General features: G+C 38.6%; 1 protein-coding gene across 1 annotated transcript; it reads right to left on the minus strand.

Moving 5' to 3' along the window:
• Positions 1-1,681: 1,681 nt before the first annotated feature.
• On the minus strand, positions 1,682-10,099 carry vamp5 (vesicle-associated membrane protein 5). Its single transcript, XM_036598826.1, has 3 exons — positions 9,856-10,099; positions 5,051-5,194; positions 1,682-2,634 (listed from the first exon to the last, which is right to left on the minus strand). The coding sequence occupies exons 1-3, from the start codon at positions 9,856-9,858 to the stop codon at positions 2,491-2,493; spliced, it is 291 nt and encodes a 96-aa protein (XP_036454719.1). The 5' UTR covers positions 9,859-10,099; the 3' UTR covers positions 1,682-2,490.
• Positions 10,100-14,881: the final 4,782 nt, after the last annotated feature.

The raw sequence follows: 14,881 nt of genomic DNA on the forward strand, positions 1-14,881 counted from the left end.
TATTGAGGCCACAAATTACTATCTTGATACCACAAGTGCTATTCTGAGGCCACAGGTTACTATATTGAGGCGACAAGTAATATATTGAGACCACAAATTACTATATTGTCGCCACATTTAATATATTGAATTAATATATTTAGGCCACAAATTATTATATTGAGGCCAAGAATAGATATATTGAGGCCACAAATTAATATACTGAAGCCGCAAATTACTTTATTGAGGCCACAGATTAATATTTTGAGGCCACATATTAACATACTGAGGCCACAATTTACTATATTGGGGCTACAAAATATATTGAGGACACAAATTACTATATTGAGGGCACAAATTACTATTTTGATGCCACAAATTACTATATTGAGACCACAATTTGCTATATTGAGGCCACAATTTACCATATTGGGGCCACAAATTACTATATCACGGCCACAGGTTAGTATATTAAATTATGAAAAACTTGTTGCCTTAATATAGCAATTTGTGGCCACGCCTTTTTAGAAAATACTTATGTTAGGTGCTGTGTAGGCAAACCAAACTCAAGCAGGAGACGCGGATAGCTATTCAACTTTTTCACATTGTCTTATGTGAATTCCACCAAAATTAGATGTAAACAAAGTCAGAGTGTTTTGATGAAACGCTGAAACGTTTCACTGAACAGAAACTTACCAACTCATATTTCTTTACAATGGAAGTGATAGGAACCGAGGGTCGCGATGTGTACAATGCGAAAATCCAGTAATGGTTATAATGTTCCTTTTTCAGCAGAAATGGTCGAAGAAAAACATTTTGTTTATATATTTATAAAGAATTTATGAATTGTGCTCAGCTTATTACCAATTTCAGGTCAGTAATATGACAATTCTTTTAGCTAGCAAGTTTTTATTCGTTATTCTGTTAGCGAACTTAGCCAAGCCTAGGTTACGTTACTAATTAAGCTAGCTAGCGTTAGCAAAAAAGTCATATCACTTCACACAATGTCAATGCAGAGAATTTTGTCTGATTAATGTAAATAATATAGGTAGCATTAATGTAAACACTGTGATATTAGCTGAGACCTCTAGCTTAACTGCCTGTTGTTAGCCATCTTACTACTTAGCTACAAAGCTAACAAGAAAGGTAATGTTAATGTTAAAAAATGGTAAAACTAAGCATTTTTAATGTTTTTTTAATAGGTTCATTACAATTTGCTTATTTATATTTATTACATTCATTACAAAAGTTGTTAGCTGTTGTTCTATAGGCTGTTTCATGTCAGTCTATTAGCATTTCCCTTAGGAAAATTATACCTTACTTGGTTTCAATATTGTTTATTTGCTTATATTTATCATATGTATTATATTTATTATACATTTCTGTTATTTAATACATTAATGTACTCCAGTTAATTAACTTACAAACTATTTATAGATGTCTGCATGCCTGCTCATCAACAGTGGCGCCATAATAGCCACAATCACCTTCTGATGAAGGGGGGGTGCAAAAACTGTTTTGGGGTGGATTTTGTGACGCTGACTGAAGTGTGTTTTTCCCACTAGCTGGCTAAAGTAGAAGGAAGCCAGATAGCTATCATTACTGCTAAGTATATTACGTCTGTATTTTAAAACCTAATGCATGCTGGGTATTATAGTGAAAGAACACTGATGGCCGAAAACACAAAAAGGATACAAAGTCGTGAACTCTGTCAAACCGCTGAGGCCGAGTTTTATTAACCACATCATTTCCCATCTTATTCACACTGCATAGTAAACTCCACAAAGCAAGCCTAGACCCCAGCTGTGATGAACTGTGTAGATTGCTCAAGAGCAAAAAACAGAACCACATTAACGAGGAAAATGGTACTTTACATTAAGACAAAAGTGATCACGTTTGCAGATATGGCAACTTCCAGAACATTTCAACACAAACCACAAACTCAGAAACAGAAACCTCTCCAAAGAGAGAGAACGTGAGCTTCTGAATTTGAGAAAATGTCTTTTTATAAAGATACATAAACTTTTATAAACATTTCAATAGAGAAATTTTAAAATATGTTGTAAAATTTTACTTTCTGTATCAGTGTACTGACGATTTAGGCTGTACGATGTAGCTAGATGAGTAAAAAGATCCAACACATCCCCATTTTTGAAGAAGCCAAAACAGCAGAAACGGCTGAAAATTCTTCATCTTCAGCTCAACATAGTTCAGATTTGTCCCACAGGTATCAGGATAGAAACTGGTCTGGACGTTACCTTTTTTTTTCATTAGAATAGAGGCAGAAGCAGCAGTGAGTGTCAACTAGTACCATTGCATCGCCTAGCGCAAACAGCTGTACATGCAGACCTCTGAGATTTAAAAAACAGAACGAAAATGTTCTAGTTCATGACTTCACATCACACTCCTAACATCCTGAACTTTCACAGCTGCAGCTACAGTTCAACGCCCTCGAGCATCTTGAAGAGACGTTATAGGCTCTTCGTTTCCAAAGGCCTCTTATGCGGAGTTTCAACTGCTTGTGGTAATAGCCAGAATGATAATCAGGGCTATGACGACGACTGCAATGACGCCTCCCAAGATCAGCTTCCACTTCATGTTCTCCCGTCTCTTCTTTTGCTTCACTTTTACTGTCGTCTTGTGAAAGCTCTGGCTCTGAAAACAGACAAACAAATACATTAAGTCCACAACTGTACCTGCTACTGTACATTCATGAAAGGGGACTCTTCAAGGGTTCTTTAGTGAAGGCAATGGTTGTCTAGAATCATGACAACTCAAAGAACCATCCATATATATATTATATATATATCTTGTTGGAGTTTTGCAGAAACTTATTCAGGGCCCTGACACATCAATACCATTTCTAACAACCAGCTGAAACGTATCGGTCAGACTACCACTTTCCAGTCAATAGCATATCTAGAACTTCCAGAAGGCCCACTCAAAATGTGATTTGTTGATTCCACTGTCACTTCCTTATTATGTACTTAAACTGACCCATCAGGCCATCAGTTCAGCTTCTGAAGTCCTAACCAATGTGAGAGCTCACTTGCCTGTGTCTACTGAATTTACTAAATTGTTGTTAGCAGGAACTAAAAACCATAAAACTGGAACCTCAATTATTGGACCAATAACCAATGGAAAAAGCACACAGTGCTGCTCCTCTATATGGTGAATAAATATGAAAAACATTTTTTGTTGTGTTATTGCTGGTGCATTTTGTCCATTTCAACTTGTTACCAAATCTAGTAAAAACACAATACTGTGATGCTTATTGTGCATCGTAAGTATCACAATATTACTTATGGGGCTGAATGATTTTGGGGAAGTATCTAATTGAGATTTAAATGATTAATATTTTCTGTAAATTAAGGTACAGGCCTGCTTATTTTGGCCAAAAAGATCAACTTTGCTTGAGGTTTGAACACTAAAATGTACTGAACCAGTTAGCTGTTTTGGTTGCTTCTGATTGGTCTGAATCATGCTGTTCACAAAATCCAGGTTATTAGGTTCAATGTTATCATCTTAAACTCACAACATTGTTAAAACTGCACAATTTCAAATTGCGATTTTGTTATGAAACGATTCATCTTTCAGCCCTACATGCTTTGCTATATCGCCCTCCCATATTTGGAATCTTGTTCTTGTTGTCTACTGTGATTTGTTTTTGTTTGTGTTGGGTCAAGAGTTCTGTGGGACTTGAGGGAGCAATGTGGGAACTAACTGACCTCACTGCCCAAACTCGAGACAAATAAACACATGCACACAAACGCTGGGCAAGAAGTTTTTCATTCATCTCATTACGAAAGGAAATAGCTTTCTAAAATTACCACCGGCAGCTAAAATCAGGATGTAAATTGTACATTCTTTTTCCCTTAAACTCCACCTAAAGCATATTTATAGACTCCAATATGACATTTCCTGACATCTCCCTGGTCGCTGTCAGACCTTGGAACCCTGGAAACAGTTGTGGAGTGTAGTGAAGCCCGCAGTGGGCCAAAAATCATGATTAGTGTGTTCAGGGGGCTTCCTGATTTCCGACCAGACAGCCGTAAAAGTAGGGCTGATGTCCGCACAGCCGCCACGGGCATACGAGACACAATCAAGTCAGAGGATATGACTTGACTTACGTAAAGAGAAACTAACAATAGCAAAACCAAAAAAGACTCAACAAAAATATAGGAAAATTACACCCTGGGTCACATTCCTTCACAACTGCTTTAAACCTGAAATACAAACATGCAAATTTGTAAAGAAAACACAATTAACTTATTATTAAGTAGTACATTTTTACATTTAATAGCTAAATAATCAATTAAGTGGTAACAAATAAGGTACTAAATAAGTTTCCATCTTCCATCTCCAGTCAGCTAACTAGCCTGCATGCTAGTATTTTTTCTCCAAAATAAATGTAATGGAGAGCAGGCTAGCAATCCAGCGCTGAAGGATACTTATTTGGACTGAGTCTTGAGCTCAAACTGATTGTTGCTACTAATCAGAGTCTCAAAGAATGGAGTATCAACAGCCAACCGGTCTGCTGTGCAATGCTAACTTGCTAACAAGCTAGCATTTAGCCTGATAAACAAACGTTTGTTTCCTCACTGTGTATATTTTTCCTTTGAATATCATTGGATCTTCTGAACGACAGTAGTCAAACTATAAGTAATGCTAAATGCGAGCTAACACTGCTGTGCACAGAACTGACTTCAAGACTAGCAACCTCACCAAAATACCTCACGCAGCACTAAGTAAGCTGTCGAACGTTGAACAACTGGCATGGCTAAAAGACAATATACAAAAATGAACGCTAAACATGAAGAACAACATCTACTACATGGATTTAAACATAATTAGGAAACACGATGGAAACAGATTTGGTGAAAAGCTAGGAGTTGACAGACGCTAACCGCAAGCTAATGTATACATCATGCTACTTTCTGCAAGTGGTCAATTCAAAGGATCCAGTGATCCAATAGGGGATCCAATAGGGAATATATACAGGACAAAATGTATCTGCTTTAGAACATCTTTGTTTACTACAGAATGTGTGGTAGAGGATGAACGGCTTCACCTTCTCGAGCAGCATGTCGGCCCGGTTCTCCAACTCGCCCAGCTTGCCCTCTCGCTCGTTGGCCTTGTTCAGGTTGTCCAGCATGATGACCTTCACATCTTCCACATCTTTCTGGACCTGCTGCAGCCGGCTTTGTCCGTTCTCCTGCACAGAACAGCATGAGCGTTAGTCTCAGGAAAAGGATCAAGGCCAGGATCAGTGAGTTTGGGCTTTTGGACCGGAAAGCAGGCCTTGTGCGGGTGGGTGCTGGGGCGGAAGAGGTCAGGACCTGAAACAGGTCAAGACCGTAAAAATGACAGGACAGGATAGGAAAGGGCTGGGCACCTGACGAATGAGATACAGATTAGCAGATCTATCTGTCCTGCGTTTGTCATGATAAGCATGTTTTCAGCTCCTAAACGGATGGACGCTACAGTCATTCTACAGTCAAACTTCCTTATTATCCTCATGAAATCCCGAGACTACTTGCGTAAAAGCCTTTTTTGTATAAGGCTTAATCTGGTGTCACATTTAACCCTTAGAATCCACAGTTAATGCCAGCATTCACAAAAGTGTGGTGTAACCTTGTATCTCCAAAGTGATAACTTTACAGGAGAAGGAAAAAACCTACTTTACTTTTAATGTAAGTCAACGGAACGAGACTAAAATTACCCTAAAAAAGGGTAACAGGTATTTTCAAATTTTGTCAAAAACTGAAAAACAACAAAAATGTAGATACGAGGTTTTCTCCTGAGAGCAGTGATTTATATATATATATATATATATATATATTTCTAGGGATGATCTCGGAATCATATCAGTATACATCATATCAGATGTTTAAATTTGGCTGGTATTTTACAGCATTTGTACTGAGAAACATTCATGTGCATTCAAAACAATTCAAGTCAGAAGGTTTCTGGTAGGACTTAAAGTTTGGACTTTTGAATGTCATCAAATCCAGACTGGAGCTCTTTCCGTGGACACACTGCAGAAACAGAAAACCATTCAAAATGTTCTGTTAAAAATGAATATTAATTCGCTGGCATACGTAACATCCTCTACATCGCTAACACCAAGTTTTGCTACCCTTGAGAAACAGGTGATGAGTACTCCTCACCACTGTCACGCGCTAACAATCCTAAATTTCATATGGGCCTATTAGGAAGAATCAAACCTGGTGGACTTTTTCTCGTCCAGAAAGTTCTAGTTCCTTGAGCCTACCAATTTATTGCGATGTGTGGTGTGGTGTCAAACTTCTCACCCACATAGATCTGCTCCTTTTCCCGCTTTACAAAACTTGTCATGGGTGGAGTCCTCGTGGTTAAGCCACAGATTTTTAACGCAATACGCTCTGTCATCTGAACGCAGCCTAAGAATATGGTTCCCTGGAGAACCCCTGGCTGCACATATTGTTCTTCTCTCTGCTCTATCCCACCCGAACCATCTAATTAGCAGGTCTTTCCACAAGCACTTTGCTTAACGCAAGGAATTTTAATCAATCCTTGTTTTTTTTGCATTTAATTAGCTCCATCAAGTCAAAAAGTAGAATTTCAGATGGCCCTGCATTACACCACATGGTCCTCCAGGGTTAAAAGGTTCTTGGAAGCTTTTCTCCGGAGGCCTGACTGCTGTATAAATGGGGAATGCGATTCTGGAAGCGTGCCTCTCCACTTACTCTCCCTGCGGCTCTGTCAGGCCCAGCTGAACAAAAGACAGAGCAGGCTAGAGACGCTCTGTGCCTTTTAGAAAAACAGACCACCAAAACTCACAACGGAGCCGTTGTGACCAACACAAGAGTGAGGATTCTGAAATGCAGGCATTTAAAGATGTTGATCGACCGGCCAAACAAAGGGAGCCATGTATCGTACTGACCTCCCTGCCCGTCCCCTTCTGTCTCGGCGCTGAGGGAGGAAGCAAGGGGTTCAGGAGTCACGGCCGAAAGAGCGAGTGACCCACAAGAGCTGGGAAACTGTCAGACGGGAGATGAATGGACATCCTAGCAAACTTGACGCATTTTTCATATTCGCCGCCTCACAGCACATAAACAGCACACGCCTCCATGGCACAATAACAGGAAACAGCCGTAGGTGAGCATTATGACACCGAAAGCCCCTTTCCAAGACTGCAGTGAATATAGAGCCACATTTATTCCAGGGCCATCCAAGTGAATTTTGGAATTTCCAGTGGACTGTTATTAGATCAATATAAATCAATAAATAAATATCACCATTATGTTAAGTCCGAGTTAATTTGAATGAGTTCTGAAATTCCTGATTCCTGGGGTTTGGGAATTTGATCAACACCAGATCCTAACTTGATATTTACATTTACATTTATATAAGTTATACATTTATGTATTACATACATATAATAAATTATGTTAATTCCATGTTCATTCAAATCAGTTCTGGAATTCTTAATAGAATTCCAGAACTAGATCTCACTGTGACATCATAAATAAAAACAATTTTTATATTAATTCCAAGTTCATTTGAATACATCCTGGAATTCCTGATGGGGTTCTGAAATAGTGACTAGATACTACTATGACATAAATAAAAATTGCCTTTATGTTCATTAGGTTCAGTTGGATTAATTCTAAAATTCCTGAAAGGGGTCAGGAATTGGACTGTAACTAGATCCTATTGTGATATAATAAATAGAAATTGACATTATGTTTATTCCGAGTTCATACAAATCAATTCTGGAATTTTTATCGGAATCTGGAATTTTACTTTACCAGATCCCATTATGATATTATGGAAATCTGTGTTATGTTCATTCCGAGTTCATTCCACTTAATTCTGGAATTCTCACTGTGACATAACAAATGAAAATCACTTTTATGTTAATTCCAAGTTCATTTACATGAATTCAGGAATTCTTTATAGGATTTATGATTGTTACTAGATCTCATCATCATTCCGAGGTCATTCTACTGATTTTTGGAATTCCCACTGGTGTTCAAGAATAGGAAGGTTACGGAATCCTATTATGACATCACAAATAATAACAGCCATTATGTTCATTCCCAGTTAATTCAAATAAACTCTGGAATTCCCAGTGGGGTTCTAGAATCGGAAGTGTACTAGATCCTATTGTGACATCAAAAATAAAGGTTTGCCAATTCCCAGTTCATTCAAATCAATTCTGGAATTCCCAGTGAGGTTCTGGAATAGGATTGTTGCAAGATCCACATAAAAATAGCCATTATGTTACATTTCAGTCACACCTGTGTGGCTACATCCCATCACCACGGAGACTGAGGACTTGGTCACATTTGTTTTCCTGATCCTGTAAACATTTTTCGAACAATAACTGACCATTTCCCCAAGGTTTGTAGTGGAAATGGCAGAAAAGCCACTAACCTTCGTTCTTCCTACATTCGACCGGGTAGTGAATCCAGTCGGTGCATGAATGGGCAGTAGCAGGATACGCCTCTCTCCTCACTTCCCTCTGTAGCCTCCTTCCTTCCTTTCTACCGTCTTTTTTCTTTTGTTCGCTTCCTCCTTTTTCTTTCTAAAGCTCTACGAAACCTGGAATTTCCTCAGATTTAGGCAAACCCCCGGCTGCTATACATTCCCATTCAAAGCCACATCCACGCCCAGTCCTTGTTTTTAAAGCGCATTAAATAAAGACATCAATAAAGATGGAGTTTCCCCTTTTATCCTCTAACACAATGAATGAGACATACTTTAAAGCCCCGATATTACCAAATACAGCGCACATAATGAAGTCCATCAACTCAAATATATCATTATTCCTTACAGAATTCCATTATTATCCCATTATTCCATTATTATTAGCAATATTATGTAGTGAGTGCCATGGCTAGACATCCGTTCACCACTTAACAGCTGGTGCAATAAAATAAACGGAACTCTTGTGTGCTGTGGATAAGACTTAGTCTTGTACTATCGTACAAGGATGCTGCGTAAAGCGGAACACACTAGTTTTTTCCCAAAATCTGTGCAAAGTTTAATGGCTAAGTAGTGGTTTGGTGTGAAATGCTTAATTCTTGAGAGTCAGAATTGTTCACAGTGGTGGTGATAGGAACCAGACGTCCACCTCTAAGAGCTCCCTCACAGGACGTTCTTATGTGAAACGGTTATGAATTCGCTGCCTGAGACACTGTTTTACAATATGTCTGCGATGAGCTTTTGGTCTGAAAACGTGAATTTTAAAACTACGTAGTCATAGACTTGTATCCATAAATCTATGCCTGACACTTTGTTTATGATAGTTTTGAAAGAATTTGGGCCTAAAGGTCATTTTTAAAGTCGAAAAATGGTCCAATGATGGTAAAATACAATCTCCAACAGTGGTGGAGATGTACAGGGAGGGCACACTGAGGCAAAACAGTCCCCAGAGAAAATACGTTTATATGTTTCAGACTTATCACTATTTTACCATCATCAACATGACATGCAAAAATGCAGAATACAGGCTCACTGGATACAGACACAGGATATGCTTGTAGGCTCACTGATGGTTTAGACAGTAAATAAAATGGTTATATTTGTGTAGTAGACAGAGTGACCTCTGGTTTCACCACCACTGTTAATACATCTCAATAAGTTTCTCTACAATGAACCATTTCACACCAAACCACTGCATTCAGGGTACCTTGTTTATATCTCAGCCACTGAATTATGTAGACATTTTTGAAAAACTGGTGGAAATACCCTTTAATTTGACAGAAATTCTAAAAAAACTGGTGGAATCACCCTGAAATTTTACAGATATTCTGTAAAACTGTGCAGTTACTATTCAATACCACACATGCAGGAGGCCTGACGGGCTTAACATGTCAAATAACTCACCATGTTTGTCTCTGTGCGGCTGTGTTCCTGAAGCAGGGCTGTCACTCGCTACTCAGCATCTAAAAACACGATAAAAATCCCCCCCAAAACCTCTAAAAGTGGGGCACGAAGGACAGAAGAAGTTCCCCTTTATCCGCTGGGTGTCTCTGGCTTGTCTTCTCGTCTCGCTGTGGATGAACTGAAAACTTTCCTGTCTTCTCACTTCGTCTATATATGTCACTCCGCGTTACTGCCTTTTGTTTTCCACCCGTATTGATACAGGACCCAATCGAGTTAACAGTGAATGCTTGCGCAGAGGGGGCGGGGCTTGGTGCGAAAACGGGTGGGAGAAAAATAAAGACAAAGACATGAAATATATTAACAAAGAATAAACGGTGTTAGTTATTGTTTATTATTTATTACATATAATCTACACTGAAAATGGCACGTTGTTTATTTTCCATGTGAAATTACACGACAATTTAAATTCAAAAATAAAATAAAAATAATAAACCCACTTTCTTTCATTAGATTTTTTTTTATTTTAGCGATAGCCGTGTTTATGTGACATATTTTTTTCACATATCAACATATTAAAATCAAGTACATTTAAAAAAAAAAAAATTACAATGATTAAAATATTTGCCCCAATATGGGTGGGAAAACAAATAACGATCAGGTTTCACGAGCAGGCTGTTTCAGCCTAACTAGCTTACATTAGCGAAGAAAGATGAGATAAAACGGACATATATCTCCTTTAAAACCTCGCAGTCGAGATTAATTCTGGTTAGTTTTAGGAAAATACGTCGAATAAGTGCACATTTTACGAAGCTTAAGTCAGCTTCTTACTCGCCAGCTTCTTGTTCGAATCTTCCCGTTCCACCTTAAATGATGCAGCAGTTACTATTATAAGGCCTCAGGCGCTGGGAAGAAAGCTGCAGCATTTAAGGTGGAACGGGAAGATTCGAACATAAATCCGGCGAAGATGAGTTCAGCCTCGTTAAATCTGTTTTTAATTCTCACATCAGAGCTTTAAGCTAGATGGGAAACCCCCCTGGGTGTGAACCCAGCGTTGAGGGGCTGCTATCAGCGGAAAGTAGGCTGGTGTTTGAGATGTTGGTGATAGTTCTCCACTTCATCTGAGCGCTAGATCGTCTGGAAAGACCCTTACAAGCTCCTTTCTGCAGTTCTTGAGGCCTGATTGCAGGAAACGGTCCACTTAAACTCTGCTCTCCTTTTTCAGGACTGTTTAAATGACTCATATCGGCTGTGAGGTAGCTTAAAGGGGAATTCCACCAAAATTTCTGTGGAGAAGAATTTGTGCCCAACTGATCAGCAGTCAGTACCGTGGAAAAACCTGAAATGGAATTTGCATGGCATTACTGTCGTCATTACTGCCACAATGAAAAGCAGAACCTTCATTGCGTTGTTTTCACCTTACCTGACCGGTATTGGAAAACAAACAACCCTGCAAAAAAAGGACTATTAGAACCGTTAGGGTTAAAGCCTTTTTAATGGGAGTTGGCTTAATGGTTACTATAAGAGACCACTAGTTTCCTGTGGGACACTTTCAGATCCCACGAGGAAGCAATCGAATGCATCTGTAATCAGTCCCAGAATACCTGTTGAACCATTAGAGTTGTTTGCTCTGTGAGTTACTCTGTTGTAAACATGTAGGCTCCCCTCCTACAGTGGTACCGCAGTGGTCTCGGTGACATTTTACAGTTTAAAGGCTAGGAAAACCCCACTGTGATGATGAGTCATGACCCCATTCTGATAATGTCCTGGAGGTGGGAGGAACTTTTGAGAAACCCACAGCTCTGTGTGATATGTTGTGACTCTGTTGAGCTTCTGGCGAGTGTTCACTGTTCATTTTTTATTTTTATAATAGGTTTTATTTTTACTGTGGAACCACAGTTTGAATGAGTTCAGCAAAATGGTCCATACCATCGAGGCCCATCGCAAGACTGAAACCCTCAAGATTAACTGTAAGCTCGGGCTCAAAGTACGAAAGTCAGTTTGAGATAACAAGTTAATTATCTTGTGATCTCAAGATAACAAAAGTTGTTATCTTAAGATCATCTGTTAAATATCTTGTGATCTCAAGACAGCAGTTATTATCTTGAGATAATGAGTTAATTATCTTGTGATCTGAAGGTAACAAAGTTCTTATCTTCTAGATCACAAGATAATTGTTATCTCAAAATAACAATCCAGAAAATTACAAAACCAGCTCATGGCCTGTCTGGACTCACAAGATAATTAACTTGTCAACTATCTTGTGGTCTCAAGATAACAAAAGTTGTTTTCTTAAGATCATGAGTTAATTATCTTGTGATCCCAAGATAACAACTTTGATAATTAACAAGTTAATTATCTTGTCATCCCAAGATATCTTGACATCACAAGATAATTAACTCATTATCTCAAGATAACAATCCAAAAAAAAAAATGACAGCAACAGCTCATGGCCTCTCCGGACTCACAAGATAATTAACTTGTTAACTATCTTATGATCTCATGATAAAAAATGTTATCTTAAGATCATGAGTGATCTCAAGATAACAAAGTTATTATCCTCAGGTAACAAGGTAATTATCTATATAGTGATCTCAAGATAAAATTACAGCAACAGCTCATGGTCTCTCTAGACTCAAAAGGTAATTATCTTATTATCTCAAAATAACAACTTTGTTATGTTGAAATCACAAGACAGTTAACTCATTATCTCAAGATAACAACTTTATTATCTTCAGATCACAAGATAGTTAACTCACTATCTCAAGATAACAGTTCAGAAATCATAACTATCACACAGCCTCTCTGGACTTCTGTACATACAAGACTAGGATTAATCCAGGAAAGCAGCCCTCAGTGTGCTGTTTTTCCTAATGAGGTGTGATATTTAACGTGGGTGCAAATCAGGAATATCTGGAATGAAGTTTCTGTTTGACAATGATTCACCAGCCTTAATTATAACAGTTGAAGATTATAGGTGGAAAGTGCTACAAAGAGCATCTAAAAAAACAAAACACAATGTTGTTTTCCATCGTGGCTTCATGCTTACAAAAGAAGAATGTGCTTTCAGAGGTGTGTCGACAGCAGAGAACAGGAAGGCCTTAAAACCGCAAGAAAGATAGAAATGAAAGTGAAAAGAAAAAAAAAACAGGCCACGCAGTTGTAAAACAGGCTGGAGGCCACAGTGTTCACTCACTTTTACTCACAGCAGTAATTTTTTTTTTATGATTTTGTATTACAGCTCTGTGAATCACTACTGGCTTTTCTCCACTTCCCAGTGAGACAATGGCACATTCAACTTCTCTCGCCTGGTACAGAAACAGGCCGGCCTACGCAGTCTGCCATGTGACATGGCAGATCCTTTCAGTCCACTTTATGCTTCATTTACGGTTCGTTTGGCCTGATTCCCGTACGGCATTATGCTCTGTGAGCAATGCTTCATCACCAAATACTGTCCTTCAGAATGTGGCAAATGACCAAATCATCTCTCAGCTTGTATAATCTCCCTAGAAAAGCACTGACCACTAGAATGGGACATGAGCCTAAGGTAACCATGCCCAGGACTTTATACCCACCCAGCACTGGGCTGTGTTGTCTGGAGCTCCATCCAATACCTTTGGAAAGAGTTGGAGCGATCCAGAACTGATCATCCAACATCAGTACCTGTACCAATACCTTGTGGCTGAATGCAATCAAATCCTCACAGCAATGTTCATGTACACATCCAGTGTAAAGCCTTTCCAAAAGAATTCTTATATGTTTTTACTGTAAAAAAGATAGAAGAAATGCTGGATGAGGTGTCTACAAACTTTTGGACAGATAGTGCTCATTGGTAAATACATACATTGGTTAAAACAGTGTTGAATTAACTTAAATATTCAGATAATGTATTAAATCTATACGCTTGTCTTTCAGTTCTCTGACTTCTGGGGCAGCAAATATGTTGATGCAATATAACCATCGTACGGAAATTCTGAAAACCCCCTCAGTCAAAAATGACATGTTTTGTTGAAGTGAAAGTAAGCACATCCAAATTTTCGTGCACAGTTTCTATTTCGTCGCTTAGTTTAAGATAATTGGGAAAAAAACGTGAAATATAAAATATGAAATAACTTCTTTTTGGCAAACCACATTTCATGTATTGCTGAAGTGAAAGTAGTTAATGCTTCCCCTAATGTGTCATAACCCCTCACTCCCCAGCCCAAACCCCACAGAGTAAAGAGTTTATTATTTGTAAGATAATAAAATGTTCATTTATTTCACTAATGTTTATAATGCTGGTCTTATGTTTTGCGAGTCTCCAAAATAAGAGAAACACATGAATCTGTGTCTCTGTGCACAGTTTTTTCTATTTTGCAATTTTGCATATCATAAATAAGTCACTGGTACAGATTATAAGCGGTCCAGTTTATGTAAACGGTATATAAACATCCTCACTTAAACTACATTGACTGGGAACTGCATGACTTGTTTGGCATGTTTTGTCTCCCTCTTGTGGCAAACTTACATCAGTGCACACATATGGAAAACATCTGCAGCAGCATCCAGCTGAGGCTACAAGCCCCATGCTGGGGAAAGGCTTAGCTTGGAAAAGGCCTCAGTTTGAGCAAATGTTAGACAACTAGCTCTCCAGCTATCTAGGCTAGCTAGCTTAAGCGATGGTGAGGTAGCTCACATTAAGTAAATAACACGGTAAATGTGGTAAATTAGTTCACCAATCACATTAGCTACTGTAAATGGCTCTTTCACAATAAAATGGTTAAGGCTAGGGTCATAGTTACTTCCCCAACCATGTTTAGTGTACATAGTTCTTTCAGAATATAGTCTAGTCATAGTTATGGTCAGTCGAACTAATTTTAGCTAGTGTAAACTGTCAAAATTAGGGTTTGGGATATGGTTAGCTACACCCTCCAGCCATGTTAGCGAGCTTCAGTATAATAACTTCTGTCTGTACGTGTTAGCTAGCTAAAGCTGAGGGTGTAGCTAACAGTATCCCAAACTCTAACCCTGAACCTTTTATTCTGAGAGA

This window comes from Colossoma macropomum, unplaced genomic scaffold (assembly GCF_904425465.1).
Source record: "Colossoma macropomum unplaced genomic scaffold, Colossoma_macropomum, whole genome shotgun sequence".
Taxonomy (NCBI): domain Eukaryota; kingdom Metazoa; phylum Chordata; class Actinopteri; order Characiformes; family Serrasalmidae; genus Colossoma; species Colossoma macropomum.